General features: G+C 49.6%; 1 protein-coding gene and 1 non-coding gene across 2 annotated transcripts in view; both read left to right on the top strand.

Annotated features, from left to right (window-relative positions):
- Positions 1 to 8371: 8371 nt before the first annotated feature.
- Positions 8372 to 18514, top strand: part of Epha10 (EPH receptor A10) — a 38211-nt gene continuing 28068 nt past the window's right edge. The window contains exons 1-3 of the mRNA XM_048350926.1: positions 8372 to 8477; positions 10490 to 10554; positions 11874 to 12552. Of these exons, the coding sequence (XP_048206883.1) occupies positions 8372 to 8477; positions 10490 to 10554; positions 11874 to 12552 (850 nt within the window). The remainder of the gene's footprint in view (positions 8478 to 10489; positions 10555 to 11873; positions 12553 to 18514) is intronic.
- Positions 11441 to 11546, top strand: LOC125355773. Its single transcript, XR_007211708.1, has one exon. It is a non-coding gene; the product is annotated as a U6 spliceosomal RNA (small nuclear RNA).

The raw sequence follows: 18514 nt of genomic DNA, 5'->3' as shown, positions 1-18514 counted from the left end.
GCCTGGGTCTTCATTACTTGTTAGTCACCAAGTGCTCTAGCGCAGGGTCTGGGCACTCCGGTCCTAGCGCCGTTTGTTGAAGGAATACTAGGCCCCGGTGTGATATTCGGTAGGCAATACGTTTTTCGCTCAACATGGATTGAGTTCGTACTCGATTCATGATTTCCTTTTTCCTAAAATAGTTTTGTTATCTGCCTGCTTCATTGGTCAATGATAACCATTTTGTTACAGCCTTGTTCTGTGTGCAGCATCTCAAAGAGCTGGTACAGCCAGGAGGATGTGGTGACAAGTGCCTGTAATCATAGCATTCCAGAGGCTGAGGCGGGAGGTTCAAGGCCGGCCTGGGCTACACAAGAAGCCCCTGATTCAAGAAAACAAAAATAACAGCTTGGTTTAATAACACTCGAATTTTTCTTCTTGTGGTGCTGGAAGTGGAACTAGGGTCTCCTACTTACTCTACCACTGAGCCACACCTCCCCCTAAACCCTGCCCAGTAAACTGTAGAGAACCCTGGGTTTGGAGCAGCAAAGATGAGAAATGTTGGTTAATCTGGATCCCTAAGACAGCACTTCTAATAAAATTCACACTGTGTGTGTGTGTGTGTGTGTGTGTGTGTGTGTGTGTGTGTGTGTGTATGTGCTGGTTATGGGGCTTGGACTCAGGACTTGGCCCTGTCCCTGAGCTTTTTGCTCAAGGCTAGCACTCTACCACTGAGCTACAGCTCCATTTCCAGTTTTTTGGTGGCTAATTGGAGATAAGAGTCTGATAGGCTTTCCTGCCCAGGTTGGCTTTGAACTGTGATCCTCAGATCTCAGCCTCCTGAGCAGCTAGGATTATAGGCGCCAGCCACCAGCACCCAGCAGAATTCACATTTCTAAGTGTCAGTGAGATAGAACTTGCTTTCAAGTCCAAGTTGCAAATGCCTAATTCAAACTGACTTCAGCCAAATTGAAGGTATCAACTCAGGAAGGAAGAAGTACACCAGGAAGGCAGAGTGGGTAGATTTCTGTCTCAGCAATGCCCTTAAACTGAGACGTCCCTGCCATTGACTTCACACAAAATCTAGTTCCCCTCAGATCACAAAACAGCTGCCTCAACAGCAGTTCTTTTTCCCCAGAAAGATCCATATCTCTTCCAGAAGTCCTAGGCAAACATCTTGAGCCAGGTGAGGTGGTTTAAAACTGTAACCCCCGGGGCTGGGAATATGGCCTAGTGGCAAGAGTGCTTGCCTCCTACACATGAAGCTCTCGGTTTGATTCCCCAGCACCACATATATGGAAAACGGCCAGAAGGGGCGCTGTGGCTCAGGTGGCAGAGTGCTAGCCTTGAGCGGGAAGAAGCCAGGGACAGTGCTTAGGCCCTGAGTCCCAGGCCCAGGACTGGCCAAAACAAACAAACAAACAAACAAAAAAACTGTAACCCCAGCTACTTGAGAGGTAGAGATCTCAGAGTATCTTGGTCTCAAGTCAGCCCTAGTAAAAAGAAGTTTAAGAAACTCCAAAGCGATGCGGTATAGTCCCTTAAAATAAAAATAAATCCCCTGGAATTAAGATTGTGGAGATTTTGATGAAGGAATAAATAAAACCTCTTTATATTTAGTAACATATATAAATGAAGAAATAATGCCCAGTTCTGTGGTTTCTTCATTCTTAAGTTATGAGAAATAAAATACAAGTCTATTTTCCCTTTGAATTAATTTAATGATCAGCTCAATTAGAAAAAGAGAACGATTTTAAGCATAGCCAAAGATAGTGGTGTTTTTTAAATTTATTTATTCAGTATGCTTAGCAATTCTTTACCTAGTCATTACCAATATTTTAAGTCTAGATGGATATATAACTCTTCTGAGCCAAAAATATATGTATAAATCTATTAACAACAACAAAAAAAATTCCTGGCCTGGGAATGTGGCTTAGTGCTTGCTAGGCATGCATAAAGCCCTGCATTAACAGAAAAATCTGGAAGTAGCACTGTGACTCAAGTGGTAGAGTGCTAGCCTTGAGCAAAAAGAAGCCAGGGACAGTGCTCAGGCCCTGAGTTCTGGCCCCTGGACTGGCAAATATATATTCCTGGATAAAATGGTAAAATCACACAGATGACTTTGAAGCATATGTTTGGTAAGAAAAATAAAAGAAACAAACTTTACTAGGGGAGAGCAAAAGGATGGAATGAATAAGACTAATGTGATACCCTGAGTTAAATCCCTATATATTGAAAAAGATATAATACATAAATAATATTACTGTGGATATGCCAAGCAAGCCTGAGATGAGACCTCATGTTAAACCCCAGTACCAAAAATAAATTAACAACACTTTGATGGTGGCTCGAGATTTGACCTAGCAAGCCTGAGATGAGACCCCCAAGTTGATCTTTAATTCCACAAATAGACAAATAAATAAATAAAATAAACTGCATCTCAACCAATGGGAGATGTGCTGGACTGTGCCTGGTATCCCAGCTATGAGGGAAGCATAATGGCTGCGCAACAGAGGCTGTGGCTGTCATCCCTAGAAAACAGGAAGCATGAATATGCAGATTGAAGCCCAGGCTGGCTCAGGTAAAAAGTGAGACCTTCCTTAAAAATAATTAATGCAAAATGTGGCTAGAGGTATGCCTTAAGTGGTGGAGTGCCTGACTAGCAAACATGAGGCCCTGAGTTCAATCCCCATAACACACACACACCACCACCAACACCACCACCACCACCACCAACAACAACAACAACAAGCTGGATATCAATGGTTCATGCTTATAATCAGTTACTCAGGAAGCTAAGGTCTGAGATCAAGGTTTAAAAACAGCCCAGGCAGAAAAATCTGTGAGATTTCTTCTTCCAGTAACTAGTAAAATGCCAAGCTGGAAGTATGTGGTAGAATGCCAGCTGTGAACACAAATATGGAGCAGGAGCAAGAGGCCCGGAGTTTAAGCCACAGTACAGGCACAAAACAATAACCAAAAAGCCATTTTGAAGCTCCTGGGTCTTGCCTGAGTTAAGCCTTCTCTTTTCAAACACATTGTTGGCAAAGGAGATGGAATTTCCATGACCAGATTAGTTTTGGGGTGTGGATTAAATGTTGAGGGGAATGCTGCAGTGTCTACCAAGGAATGAGAAAGTGTGAGAGGAAAAAAGAATAAAGACTTCCAGGAGCTAATTTAGAGGATGCAGCAGCAGAGGAGAGCCTATGAAGGTATCAGAATAAAACTATAACAATTTAAAGACACATGTTGCTATGTAGTTTAGGCTAGCCTTGAACTCTCCTGCTTCAGCCTCCCAAGTGCTGAGATTATAAGCATGTGCCACCAATCTCTCTCGGTTTACTTTTTTGAAATTTTGAAACAGGGTCTCAAGCTGGCCTGGAACTTTCTATGTAGCCCAGGCCAGCCTCAAATTTGTACCTTGGCTTAAGAATATCTTAATTCAGGTTCTAGAACAGGACAATAACTTACTCTGTAAAATAGACTAAGTACACTAATAGGCTGAGCAGAAGAAATTGTTTTTTGTTTTTGTTTTTGCCAGTCCTGGGGCTTGAACTCAGGGCCTGAGCACTGTCCCTGGCTTCTTTTTGCTCAAGGCTAGGACTCTACCTCTTGAGCCACAGCACCACTTCTGTCTTTTTCTGTTTATGTGATGCTGAGGAATCGAACCCAGGGCTTCATGCATGCTAGGCAGGCACTCTATCACTGAGCCACATTCCCAGCCCCTGATGATACTTTCCTTCATCTTTTTTTTTCTTTGCTCAAGGCTAGTACTGTGTCACTTGAACCACAGCACCACTTCTGACCATTTTCTATATATGTGGTGCTGGGGAATTGAACCCAGGGCTTCATGTACACGAGGCAAGCACTCTTGCCACTAGGCCATCTTCCCAGCCCCCTGATGATACTTTTGCCTCTCCAAGTACATGTCTACCAGATCTCTGTGCTTGTGAGCCACATTCATCTCAGCCCGCTGTCTCCATACCCATCATTCTGACTTTTCCTCTATGTATCTCTCCATACTTTTCTCGCCTCCTACTCAGCATTTAACCTCCTTTTTTTTTTATATCATTTTTCCTATTCCATTTTTAACTTTACTTAAGCCACAGAGTTGAATAATAAGAGCTACATGTGAAGTATCATACTGGGTCATTTATTAAAACTACATTCTGACCTTACAATAGCTCTGGACAGTTTTTATTCCTTACTTTGAAAAAGAGGAAATGGAGGTGCTTAATGACTAGGTAGTGTGTTTCATACTTTTGAGGATTTTCTTTCTTTTTTTTGCCAGTTCTGGGCCTTGAACTCAGGGCCTAGGCACTTTCCCTGAGTTACTTTTGCTGAAGGTTAGCACTCTACCACTCTACCACAGTGCCACAGTGCCAATTCTGGCTTTTTCTATTTATGTGGTACTGAGGAATTGAACCCAGGGCTTCATGAATGCCGGGCAATCATTCTATCACCAAGCCATATTCCCAGCCCCTTTTGAAGATTTTCTTTTCCAGTTTTTCAGTTAGCAAATCATTTTATGTTTCCTTTATCAATGAAATGTTAAAAGTTTTGTATATAATTGCCATTTTATTTGGGCTTGTGAGTCAGTTGTCTTGGAAAAGAATCTGCCTCAAGTACATTTTTCTTCCCCTTAGGAAGAAATTTTTCTTAATAACCTACATTAGTTAATTGGAGAGAGATTTCATTGTTATGTTCTCATACATGTTTACAATATGTTTCAAACAGTCTTACCCCCTCTATCACTCATTCTTCCCCTTTCTCTCTTCCCCACTTCCTAAGACAATTTCAACAGATTTCTCTGTTCACTTTTCATAGCTGTTAACAATCTATTTTGACTGTATGCATCCTCTTTAAAATGCAGCTTATAATACAATAACCCTCTATTATTCCTTTTTTCTTTCCTGTCCCTTCCTATTAATGTTCTGTGCTTATCCACAGAAAAGGGCATTTTTATTCTTTATTCTTTTACTTGAGTTTGACGTCAAGACCTTGTGCTTGCTAGGAAAGTGCTAGCCTTCTGTCCTTCATTATTTTTTATATGAGAAGAGAGAACATCCTTCTGAGTGAGACAAGAGGCTGATTGAGTAATAATGCATCTTACAGTTCATTTTTTGTTTTTTTATTTGTTTTGGTCTGAGACCAGGACTCAAATTCCATATCTGATGCTTTCGTTCATTGGCTGCCACTCTACCAACTGAGCCATGACTCCAACCCCCAAAATATTGGTTCTTTTTTTCCCTTACAGCATTTTTTCTGCTCTCTATCCACTTTCCCAAGAGCATGGCTTGGCCCTACCCTGCTTTCTCTGGTGTGATCTTACTGTACTCCGTGGAAGAGATGACCTTCTCTGTCCAGTGAGGCCAAACACACTTTCGGTCCCAGTGAGAAATGAGGAAATTAAAATGTCAACGCCTGGATTTATAACTGGCAGTAACTTGGAGGTGGACGTTGAAGTCAAGTTGCATGTGCAACCTGGAAGAGCATGTGTTGGTCTCTTGTGTGTTGAATTAGGCTGCTCAACCCCACTATCCCCCAGTGGCATTAGAAGATAGGTAAATAGAAGCAGCATTCATCTTGCTGATTCAGGAGGGGTCTGGGAGGAGCAGACAATAAAACAGCTGTCTCCCAGTGTGTCCCAGGCTCATCTGATTTCCTCCAGGGAGAGAGACCTTCTTGGCTCCAGTCTTGGTTATAGGTTTGGTGTAGGCAATGACCCGTGGGGTGAGGATCACAGGGCACTAGCGTAGAAGTCCCAGACACCGTTGAAAAGTTTTGGAGCGTTCAAACGCTAGTGGGTTCAGCACCACGGACAGAAACCAGAGCAGAGAGCAAGTGTGAGGCTGAGGTTTCAGCACCATGGCCAGAGGCTCCCAGCAAGCTTGCAAATCAGCCCCCCGCCCGCCCGCCCCCGTCTCTCCCCCCCCCCCCCCGCCGCCCCGCTTCTGTAATAGTTACAGAGAGGTGCCTAACCCATACATGGTGCCTTGGTTACCTTCTACGACCCTGCAGAATTTCTTCATGGAGCTGTCTGTTCTCGTTAAGCTGTAGCTTCCTGATAGAGCGGGGTCCTCCTTGAAGCCACTCTTACTGAGAACCGGTTGATTTGCATATATCTGCATACACTGGGGTTTCTCTACTCTGGTTTTATTATAAAGGTATTGATCACAGGAAGATAGAGAAGGATTATATCACCCCTTTTCATCCTCTTGCTTCACCTCGAATTCCTAAGGTTTCAGTCTGGCAGTTTTCCACATGTGTCTTACTACAACCAGATTCCCAAGGGCCAGAGGTTGGGAGGCTGTGGGCATCCTACATAGCCTTCTCCAGTTAATTTCTCCCCTGTCTCTTTGGCTTCTGAGGGATTCTTGGCGAGGCTTACGGGCAGTTTTTGCATTTTGTTTTCCACCTCGGGTCAGAAGCTTTGGGCTCCCTGGTAAAAAGCCATGGCTGGCGCTTTAAAGACAGCTGAGGTGAGAGGACCTGGCTTTGAAGACAGAGGCACGAGGGCTGGTGAAGTGGGGACTCATTTCGAAATGAAAGGAGTCCTGGGTCTCTAAGCAGCTTCTAAAAATACCATCTCCCAGCACTGGGAGGAGGGGGAGAAGAAACCAAGCGTGAGGAGAATGAAGATGGGAAGGAGGTGGGGGATTCGAGAGCCCTTCTTCAGGTAGATGTCATTTCAGAGGCCCCGCCTCGCCCTGCGTCCTGGAACCCCGGCAGGCGCCACACCTCCTGCTTCCTCTCGAAGCTCATCTCCAGTGGGGTCCCAGACCGAGCCCTTCCCGGTGACCTTCCGTTCTAGGAGCAAAGGAGAGTCCCCCTCCCCATCTACTCCTCCTATGGCTCCCATTCAGCAAGTGCTTCTGTGCGTGTGTACACGTGCTCACACAGGCACACACAAATATGTGCGCACACCCAGGGAAGTAGGACTTGCAGGTGGCTTGTCCATGGTCAGTAATTTGTGATGCCACCAATTCTTCTTACACACGGTGCACTAAGAGGTATGGAACATGGCAGAGATGCGGTGATTCAGAGTGACCAAGACATGTTGGCTGGCAGGGTGGAGACTGCACAATGCACAGAATGCACACACACTCAGACCACACAGACCAAGCACAGGCAGGACTCACGCCTGCAATCCGAGAGTCTCCCCCCAGGCGTCCAAAGGGAGTAGGGGGTGGGGCAAGAAAAGAGCCGCAAAGCCGGAAAGGTGGGTGGGGCTTTCTCCCCTCAAGTTCAGCCCACACGGGGAAGCTCGAGAGCTGACGCCCGCCTCCCTCCCCCTAGAAGGCCCGGACTCGTCCCACTACCGAACGGTTAAACCCCCAGCTTGCACATAAATGACCTTCACTAAATAGAGGTCGCCTTCCACGTTTTCTTGCGGCTTGGCAGCTCCGCTCAACTCCGAGAGGATCGCTGCGCCTCTCCTAGGCGGATTCCTCTGCTCCTCAATAGTCACCTGTGGGGGGGGGGGCGGATTGGGGTGCTCAGAGGGGAACCTCAGCCTGAGCCGGCGGAAGGCAGAGGTGTGCTTGTGTCTTGACAGCAAAAGCAAAGATCCGCGGACCCAGTCATTCATACAAAATGCACCACCGCCCCCAGCCCGGCGGCGCCCGCGGGCTTTCCGAGCCTGGGAAGGGGCGCTGCGAGGGTGGGACCCTGTCTCTCGCTCGGCTGTGTTTTCTCCAGCAGCTCCTGGGGTCGGGCTCGGCCCCTCCCGTGTGTGTGTGTGTGTGTGTGTGTGTGTGTGTGTGTGTGTGTGATGTGGGTGGGGATAAAAGCAGGAGGGATCAAGCCAAGAGGCACCAGCAACCGCAGAGACAGGAAGAGAGCCAAGAGCTAGGAGAGGAAGAATTGCTCCTCAGAGCTTTGGGGGGGGGTGTCTGGATATCACGCTCGGAGCCCCCCTGAAAGTCCAGGAAACCGGAGCTTCTGGGCGCGCTGGCTGCGAGTGTCTCCGCTTGCCTGTGGCCGCCCCCTGCGAGCCACGCCCACATCGCCCACTTCTGGAGACATGGAGGGCTGAGGTTTAGCTGGGCCCACCCCCCAACGCAGGCTCACCCCGACACCTATCCCCCCCAGAAGCCCCTCCGGGGCTCAGGGCTGCCCTACCCCCACGCTTTGGAGATCTGCGGGACCCCTGCCTTCCCTCCCTCCAGCTGGGTGTTCTGCCCCTGGCCTACAAAGCTCCACCCCTCCGATCTTCTCCTGGCCAGGATTGGTGAGCCTCCCGCGGCGCTGCCTAGTGATTGGTCCCCGTGGATGATGGTGACCGACGAGGCCCCGCCCCCAGCCGGTGTTGGGGTCTGGGGGCGCTGCTCAGGGTGCTGGGCTGGCGCGGCTCGAGCCGCCGCCGCACTGACAGCTCGGTCTGCGGACCATGGAGCCTGGCGCCGGCCCACACCCGCTGCGCCCATTCGCCTGCCTCATGCCCCTCTGCCTGGCGGTGCTTTGGGGACCCGGGCGACCTGGGACTGCCGAGGAAGGTACGGATACTGGTGGCTGAGCTTGCAGCCAGGAGGACTGGGGGGTTTGGGGAAGCAGTTGATGGAGAGAGTGGTCTGTGTTGCGCTTTGAAGCCAGCGAGGACGGTAGGCGCAGAACTGGACAGGGAGAGGGAGAAAGATGGCAAGCAGCGGGGAAAAGAGGGGCGTTGGAAGCTCGGGAGCTAGAGACCTCGGGGGCTGGGGAAGAAAAGGACCAGGAACCTCGGGAGCCAGAGGCGGTGGTTCAGGGGCCGGTGAGGGATTGGAGGTGGGAGGTGTGGGGGTGGGGAGATGCGGAGGTGAGATCGGAGATGGGATGAACTCGAACAGTGGGGCGCTGGGGGGGGGGGGGTGGTTCGCTGGGGTAGGGCTCAACAGAGGCAGCAAGAGTGGGATGCTGGTGGCCAAGGTGGCCAAGACTGGGTCCAGACGCTGCCCGAAAGTGCTGACCGTGAACTGTCCGCAGTGCTGAATTCTGAGCTCGCCTGCCTCCCGCCGCTGTCCGTGTTGCGGGGAGGTTTTGGAGGGCTGTGAGCAACACCAGAGCCTGCGTCTTCCCTCTGGTTTTGCACCGGATGTGAGTGGGGGGGGGGGAGGTTAGGAGCTGTAGGCTCGGGTAAATCCAGAGGCGTCGTATCCAGGTACAGAATCCTGAGGCGATGACCACAGGTCTGGTCCCGGAATGGGATGGCAGATGCCTTCCAAATGTGCAATTCCAGCGCGCTGTCAGTGATGAGAAATCAACACAGTCAGTGGTCCTGCCCACTGTGCCGGTCGCCTCAACAAACACCTTCTCTTAGAGGCTCTCACCTTGACAGCTCTGTCTCTGTCTCTCTTTCTGTCTCTCTGTCTCTGTCTCTGTCTCTCTCTGTCTTTCTCTCTCTGTCTGTCTCTCTCTCTCCAGTCCTGGGGCTTGGGACTCAGGGTCTGGGCACTGTCCCTGGCTTCTTTATGCTCGAGGCTAGCACTCGACCTCTTGAGCCACAGTGCCACTCCTGGCTTTTTCTGTGTATGTGGTGCTGAGGAATCGAACCCAGGGCTTCTTGCATGCTAGGCAAGCACTCTACTGCTAAACCACATTCCCAGCCCCCACGACCTTTCTTAAGCTCTAGGTAAGTAATCTGCCAAGCTTTGGGGGATAACCTGACTTCCTGTCTCCAGGCTGCTGGCACTGCAGTCCAAGCCCCTGCTTTCCTGTGACCAAGGCTGCTGATCTGCCACCTCCTGGGGGCATAGAGCCTCCAAGCTTCTCTGGTGTATGGGGCGGGGGGAGTGTCATGGATTAGATATAAAAGGGCCGTCAGTGTAGCCGCTGGAAAAGGGGCTGGCTGGGGAGATGAAACATGTTTCTATCTCCTGTTGCTAGTAGGGTCTTTCCACTTCATTTTCTCTAGAGGACCTAGGGTCAAACTAAGGATTTAAGCCTCCATCCCTGGTAACTGAACCCCAGGAAGGTCTCTGAATCTGAGTAGATTTGGGAATGAATGCAGAAATTGCTGGATACCCCCATTTTCTCACTAGAATTGTCACCAATCTATAATTTGGGGTACTGGGAAGGCTAGGAAGGGTCACTGACACTCCACCCCCAGGTTGTAAGCTGGCCTTGACAGCTGCCACGGAGTCTGTGGAGGGTTGAATAATCACATTCCATAAACAACCAAAACAGGTCCCAGTCCCCAGAATGTGTTCATGTTACCTTAAGTGGCAAAAATAGGCTCTGAAAATGTGATGAAGGATTTTTTTTTTGCATGTCGATCCTGGGGGGTGAATCAGAGCCTGGGTATAATCTCGTATGTTTTTACTCAAGGCTGGCATTCTACCACTTGACCTACAGTCCCACTTCTGGCTTTTGGGTAGTTAATTGGATTCTCATGGACTTTCCTGCCTGGACTGGCTCTGAACTGTGGTCCTTAAATCTCAGCCTCCTGAGTAATTAGGATTACAGGCGTGAGCCACTGGTGCCTGGCTTCCGATCTAAACTTTCTGACGTATCTGTTCCTCCCTCTTCTCAGTTGTCCTCCTGGATTCCAAAGCCTCCCAGGCTGAGCTGGGCTGGACTGCACTGCCAAGTAATGGGGTACGTGTTAAACTGTCTCCTCCTAGCATGGGGATCTTCTAGGAGTCCAAGACTTATTCTCTCTGAGCTCACACCAATTCACATCCCCATGACCACATCAGGTCAAATACACCTCAGAGTGTGTGGTCTCCAGTGGCCCTGCTGTCAAGACACCTAGAAAATGTTGTCTTCAGTTACACAGTCAAATGTACATGTGTTCAAATGAATGAATAAACAAATGAAAGAGAAAAACAGAAATGTGGCAGCTAGATGGAGCTAATGCTGGACAGCGCACATAGTAGCTCTTATAAGCAGTGCTCTCCTTTGAATAACAGAGCAAGCAAGACTAGGGGTCCTCAAAGAGGCCTGGGAACTCGAGGTGGGAATGGGGTTACAGCAGTGTGGTGAGTAGAAGGGGCACTAGGTAGAGGAAAAGTCAAATGATTCAAGCTCTAACACTAATTCAGCATGCACACCAAATCACTCTTCCTCTGGAACCTCAGGTTCCTCCTCCATAAAAATAAGAATAGCTGCTTGTGGGTGGGCACCAGTGGCTCAAGCCTGTAATCCGAGCTATTCAAGAGGCTGAGATATAAGGATCACAGATCAAAGCCAGCCCAGGTAAGAAAGCCTGTGATACTCTTATCTCCAATATACTACTCAGAAAAAGCTCAAGTGGTAGAACACTAGCCTTGAGCACAGAGAAGAGGCTCAGGGACAGTGCCCAAGCCCTGAGTTCAAGCCCCAGGACTGGTGTGTGGGGTAGGACAGAAGTAGAGCTCAAGTGGTAGAGCCCTAGCCTTGAGTAAAAAAGCCAAGGGACAATAGCCAGGCCCCGAGTTCAAGACACACACACACACACACACATACACACACACACACACACACACACACACACACACACAAGCTGCTTGTTCTGCAGCACATGTACCAAATCTGGAACAATACAGAGAAAATCTTTATGATGCATGCTCAAGATTGACACACAAATTCATGAAGTGTTCCATTTCCTTTTTACTTTCCCATTCCAAGCAGTCCATATTTTAAAAGAAAGGAGAGTCTGACACAGTGGCACATTCCTAGAATCCCAGTACTCAGGAGGCTGAGTGAGGATTAACAATCTGAGGCCAGCCTGAGTTACCTAGAGACCCTTTCTCAAAAACAGGCTCATTTGTTTCCAAAGTCTCTCCTAGCTCTGCATCTTATCATTTTAGGGGTGTGCGTGTGGTGGGAGCAATTAAGGAAAAGTAAAAGCTGATGGAGCAGGGCTAGCGCGAAACCTCTTGGAGTGCGTGGGCCCTGAGCTGTCGCCCGTCTCTGTTCCCCTGCTTCTGTCCCAGTGGGAGGAGATCAGCGGTGTGGACGAATACGACCGTCCCATCCGCACATACCAAGTGTGCAACGTGCTGGAGCCCAACCAGGACAACTGGCTGCAGACGGGCTGGATCAGCCGCGGCCGCGGGCAGCGCATCTTCGTGGAGATGCAGTTCACGCTGCGCGACTGCAGTAGCATCCCCGGAGCCGCGGGCACTTGCAAGGAGACCTTCAACGTCTACTACCTGGAAACCGAGGCCGACCTGGGCCGGGGGCGACCCCGCCTCGGGGGCAACCGGCCTCGAAAGATTGACACGATCGCCGCGGACGAGAGCTTCACGCAGGGTGACCTGGGTGAACGCAAGATGAAACTCAACACCGAGGTGCGGGAGATCGGCCCGCTCAGCCGGCGGGGCTTCCACCTGGCCTTCCAGGACGTGGGCGCGTGCGTGGCTCTGGTCTCCGTGCGCGTCTACTACAAGCAGTGCCGCGCCACCGTGCGGGGCCTGGCGGCCTTCCCGGCCACGGCGGCGGAGAGCGCCTTCTCCACGTTGGTGGAAGTGGCCGGAACGTGCGTGGCGCACTCCGAGGGGGAGTCCGGCAGCCCCCCGCGCATGCACTGCGGCGCCGACGGCGAGTGGCTGGTGCCCGTGGGCCGCTGCAGCTGCAGCGCAGGATTCCAGGAGCGCGGAGACACCTGCGAAGGTATCCAGCGGCCAGGGCGGCACGGGTGGGGGTGGAGAACACGGGTGGCTCTTGGGAAAGAGGCAGGGGGGTGGGGGAGTGGATCGTGGAACTTCCACGTGGGCCTAGTCAGGACCAGGGAGCGAAGCCACTCAGCTCATGGAAGGAGGCATTCGGGATCTGTATGGAAGGCATAACCATCTGCACTCTTTACAGGCTTTCTTGTCTTTTTATTTGTGAAGCTACTGGGGGTTCAACCCAGGGCCTGGCCACTATCCCTTAGCTTTATTTTACTCAAGGCTGACACACTACCGCTTGAGCCATAGCTCCACTTCTGGCTTTTTGGTGGTTAATTGGAGAAGAGGGTCTCATGGATTTTCTTGCCTGGCCTGGCTTTGAACCTAGATCCTCAGACCTCAGACTCCTGGGTAGCTAGAATTACAAGTGTGAGCCACTGTGGCCTGGCTAAAGCTTTCTCATTTATTTGTGCACCAAAAAGTCCATAGAGAGCTTTAGAGAGATTAATTCAGCAGAGGTAGGCAACTGGGAGCCAGGGTAACTCAGAGTTTGCCATACTCTCAAGTTCTTTCTATTACACTGGCTGCTGTCTCTATACCTAAGAAAGACACCCACTCAACTCAAGCTTTTAAAGGGAGCCAGCCTCCAGTCTCCCTATCTGCATACAAGCCGGCAGCAGGCAGGGGGCACTCCAGCGATCAAGAGAGAGCAAGAGGAGGGCTGGGGATATGGCCTAGTGGCAAGAGTGCCTGCCTCATATACATGAGGCCCTGGGTTCGATTCCCCAGCACCACATATACAGAAAATGGCCAGAAGTGGCGCTGTGGCTCAAGTGGCAGAGTGCTAGCCTTGAGCAAAAAGAAGCCAAGGACAGTGCTCAGGCCCTGAGTCCAAGCCCCAGGACTGGCAAAAAAAAAAAAAAAAAAAAAAAAAAAAAGAGAGAGAGAGAGCAAGAGGAGATTGCAGTAGATTTGACTACTGAGATCCCACTCTGAACTAGAGTCACCAGGTACCCCAGAGGAGATACCACATGATGAGGTGTTTGCCAGGTCCTGAGGTTTGTGGGAGGCATTAGGAAATGGAGGATAAGGATGGGGTTAGGAACGTGTACATTTAATGTGTAAAAAAAAAAAATTCAAGGATCCATTTTCTGAACCAAGTCCTTTTCTGGATGCCAGAGCATCAGAAATGAATCAGACATAGACCCAGCTTTCGCAAAGCTCATATGTAGATGGAGAATAGCAAAGATTTATTTCTTTTTTCCCCTGTTGGTTGTGGGGCTTGAACTCAGGGCCTGGGTACTGTTCGCTCAAAGTTAGCGCTCTACCACTTTGAGCCACAGCTCCCCTTCCACTTTTCTGTGATTAATTGGATATAAGAGTCTCATACAGACTTTTCTTCTTGGGCTGGCTTTGATCCTCAGATCTCAGCCTCCTGAGTAGCTAAGATTTATGTATGTAGAGGGGCACACAGACTGTGTCATTCCTTCGCTCAATCACCCATTTAATGTGAACTGAGGACACTACCAGCTGCATTTATTCAGGTCTTACTATGTGTGTATAGATGAATGCCACCATCTAATCTCTGGGGGGAATTGAGGTTTTGTAAGTCATCTAGTGTTCAGAACTTTCTGGTCTCTGAACAACCCAGCCATGGTTAGTATCTAGGTCTGTACTCTCCAGCACTCCTTGAAAACTCTAATATTGCATTTACCCTACAGTATGCAGGGATCCACTTCTGTGTACCTCAACCATGGGCCTAGTGCTTCTTGAGCCCAACTATTGGGTCTGAGTCTCATCAACTGCAGTGTACACTGTGGGGCTCAGAGCATGGTAGGTGCTCAGTGGAAATGCATTGCATAGGCAAGCAGTTAGCACAGGAGGTGATGCATGCCAACAGAGCACTGAGCAAGCATGGGGAAGGATGGGATAGAGAGAGTTTTCTGGAGACAGTGAGAAGGCATCTCCTCCAGGTAGCGGAGAGTATTCTGAACTCTGGAACTGGCTGCATGGCTGTAGGAAGGAAGAACCACAGCATGTGTGGTGCTATAGACAAAATCATATGTTTAGGGCAAAGGGCATGTGGGATATGAGGAGTGATAAGGCTGGAAAGGGGTGTGGGCATGCGTGCAAGCATGCACGCACATGCACGCACGCACACACGCACGCACATGCACACTCCAGGGCAGGATTTTTTGTTCAAGGCTGGTGATCTGCCACTTGAGCCACACCTCATCTGGCTTCAAGCCATGATCCTCAGATTTCAGCCTCGTAAGTAGCTAGGATGTGAGCCACTGGTATCTAGCTTAAATGTAGTGTTTTTTTTTTTTAAATCAGTGAAGAGCAATCCAATATGTCCTGATTTAGATCCTCAAAAGATCACCCAAGTGTCAGCAGCATGGAAAGGATGGGAGAGGAACACACTGGGGGAAATGGGGAAGATAATTCAGTAGCCCAGAAGAGAGAAAGCTCTGAATGAGGTAGAGATCATGAAGAGTGAATGTGTTTGGGAGACAGCCTCACTTAGTGGCCATGTGACACAGGAAGCAAAGGAGCCCCCGGGTCCTGCGTCCTGCTGTGGACTGAGTGCCCAGAGGGATCATCTGCTTGGTGTGCAGCACAGAGTGCAGTTGGACAGGTGCCTTAGAGAGGAGGTAGTTAGCTGGAGTCCAGCAGGGCAGCTACTGCTTGAAGCTCTGTATGTGTAACAAGCCAGGGGAAAAATGGGGTAAGAAGCAAGAGGACTAAATATGAAGAGTCTCAGAAAAACAACATTTAAGGAGTAGAAAAATGAGACTGATGGGAGACTGGGGAATGTGGCTCAGCAGTAGGACACTTGCTTAAGGACCTGGGTCAATCCCCCAATACTGCCAAACAAATCAAAAGCAGAAAAGAGAGAGAGAGTGGTGAGGAGCTGGAGGACAGGGAGGAGAAGGTGACATCATGGCAGCCCAGGGGGGGTGGAGACATCTGGGAAGGAGCAGCCTACAGTGTGGCCGGATTAGATGATGTCCATGTGGTGGCCTCCACAAGAGCCATTTCAGCTGCTCCTGTCTGAGTAGCACTGGGCTGAGGGATGCGGGCCACCGGGCCACCGAAGGGATGGAGTCAGAGAACCTCACAGCCTGGATGGGAAGGGGGAGGGGACAAGATGGCATCTTCAGGAGAACACTGAGTCGGGAGGATTTCTGTTTGGATGCAGAGAGGACTTTTACCATATAAAGGAAAGACTTGCTTGTATGCTGAAGGGAGAGAGCGAGTGGAGTGTGTGTGGAGCAGCATTCCACTCTAGAAGGATTATTTTCTTCACTGATGTGGATTAGAATTGCTGATGCATGTTGCCAATAAAGAAGCAGGCCAACTTTAAGTCCGTTCTATAATTATTTAAAAACACTCTAGAGTCAGTGCCCTCCTGGCGGCACAGAGATGGAGCATGTCTCCTGCTCCCTGGTTCCATGGCTGAGAAGAGGCAGCAGAGGCAGTGCGACTGAAATGGTAGTGTCTGCCTAGCAAGTGTGAGGCCTTGTGTTCAGTCACCAGTTCTTCCAAGAAAAAAAAAGAGGAAAAGAAAAAGAAGGAAGGGAGGAAGGGAGGGAAGGAGGGAGGAAAGAGGCAGCAGAGGAAGAGTGTGAGAACCGGTATGTGGGGAATGACTGATAAAGTGCAGACATGATGGCGGCTAGAAAGAGACTCCAGACTGGAGATGTGGGGATGTGGCCTACAACCGGAGGTGACTAGTACCTTCCTCTAGGACTGGAATGCGGGAGGAGGGAGATGGGCTCTGTTGGTGGGACTTGATGGCCAAATGCTGAAGGGATTGCCAACTAAGAGCAGCTGTGCCCAGGACAGTCAGAGCTTTGTCTGCTTTGCTCATGATGCAGTATCCTTATAGCCTAACACAGCACCTGGGTCACAGCAGATGATACAATTCTGAATGGATCAGGAGGAGGTTTGGGTGTATACTCTGGGAACACACGCACACACACACACAGGCACACACACAGGCACACACACAGCACACCTCCACCCTTGGGCAGCTGTGGAAGTTGCCAGCAGATGCTTCCTATTTGAACTAGGGTTTGGAGAAGTATAGAAGTAGATCACCAGAGGAAAAGAAATATGAGACATAAGACCCAGAGGTGGGAAAAGAAGAGCTCAGGCTAACATGAGTAAAGTGGCTGGAAAGTGGAGCTTTTGGAGGCTTTTAGAAAAGTGTCCAAAGGGAACAGGTTACATTTGTATTTAGCAAGCATAGGCCTTGCAAATACTTGCAGCGCACACATGCCCTTCTGAAGAGGTAGAGGGCTGTGGAGGCGCGATGGGATAGAGCAGTCTTTTTTTTTTTTTTCTTTTCTGTCTTTAGTAACCTTGACTTTTTCCCCTGCCCTAGCTACTAGAGAAATGAGTGAAGAACTGGGGTTTCCTTTTAGGGGAACAATCGGAACACACAGCCTGTACTTTCAAACTCCTGGGTCATGCCTGGAATCCAGGGACCCCAGTAGATCTACATTCTGAGGCTCTGCAGAGCATACTCCTACCTCATGATGGGCCAGCCTGGCCAGGATTGCATACAGAGAGTGAGGGGTAATCAGGCCTCTTCCTAAGAAGCACTTTCTAATTGCCTGCACACTAAGAGCTATCTGGGCAAAGACCAGTGGCTCCTGCTGGGAAAGCTGCCAGAGGACCAAGCCAGTAGGAGTTGAAGCAGATGACCTCTGAAATCCTGATTCTGACCTTGAGGAAGAGAGGGGCACGCTGGCTGCAGGGATTCCTGAGTCTGCCCTTCCATGAGCAGAGAGCTTGTGGAAGGGCTTCTCAGAGAAGAAGCTGCCTCTGATGAAAGCACACATAGAGCAGCCAAGAGGGCAGACATTCACATACTCTCCCCCTAAAACCTGGGTTCCGAGGGCAAGCAACGATCAGCATTCCCATTTGCCTGATAGTTTTCTGAGGCCAGAGAGGCATGAGTGGCCTGGCTAATATGATAACCCAGGTCTTCTGAGTCCCAGCAGCTCACTGCAATGGCTGGACCTTGGGCTAAGCCTCCCCCAAATTGTGCTGGTCAGGACTCTGGTCTAAGTCTAAGCCTTCCACACAATGGAGTAATTCAGCATCCCCACCCCAGATGTTCCCAAGGACCACTTTGCTCACCAACTATTGAATTGTCTTCTTGGACCTGGAAAGCCAGACTAGAGGGAAGGGCTAGGGAACCAGTTCAAGACCACATGAGCTAGAAAGGAGGAGCCAGGAACCACTACTCCCCTCCCTGGCCCAGTTGCTGAGACTGAAAAAAAAATTAGAGGACAATGTCTACTAGTTTCCTTCTCAGGCCTGTGAGGAGGAACACTAATCACAGCCATTGCTATGCAAAAGTCGTCTATGCTGGTCTATCAGGTTACATCCTTTCTCTCAGTTAATTCTCCAGCAACTTTAAAGTGGGTATTCTACACAAAGCTCAGGGAGGTCAAATAATAATACACAAGGCTACACGGCAAACAAATAGTGCAACTCAGCTACAAACCCAGGTGTTCAGACATAAGAGCCTGTGCTCTTAAGTACCATGCTCTTGGTGAGGTGGGGAGGAGAGAGAAGGAAAAGTTACCCTGCAGGTATCAACATTAGAAGAGGTTAGCTCAGGGTCCAGGTAACTTTGTGGGATCTTCTCTTCTCTCTACCCTTATCATCTTCCCAACTCCACTTCCAAACTGGAGTCTAGGGTATGAGTTGGGAATTGATGACACTCTAGCTCCAGAGGTGGTAGGATGACGTTTGACAACAGTGTGTGTGTGAAGTAGAATGTGTCTAGCCCTGGGTAACTGGGGCCCAGCCCCACTTCTGTTATCTCTCTAGAATCAGGACAGCCTAGTTTGGCTCATTTTCTGTCAGGGAACCTTAGCGCAGCCTCTTATGGTCTCCGAGGTTCCTGAGCTTTTGTGCTCAAGGCTAATTAATGTTCTACCACTTGA

This window comes from Perognathus longimembris, chromosome 7 (genome assembly GCF_023159225.1).
Source record: "Perognathus longimembris pacificus isolate PPM17 chromosome 7, ASM2315922v1, whole genome shotgun sequence".
Classification (NCBI taxonomy): Eukaryota; Metazoa; Chordata; class Mammalia; order Rodentia; family Heteromyidae; genus Perognathus; species Perognathus longimembris.
This window is presented reverse-complemented; position numbering and strand designations above follow the sequence as displayed.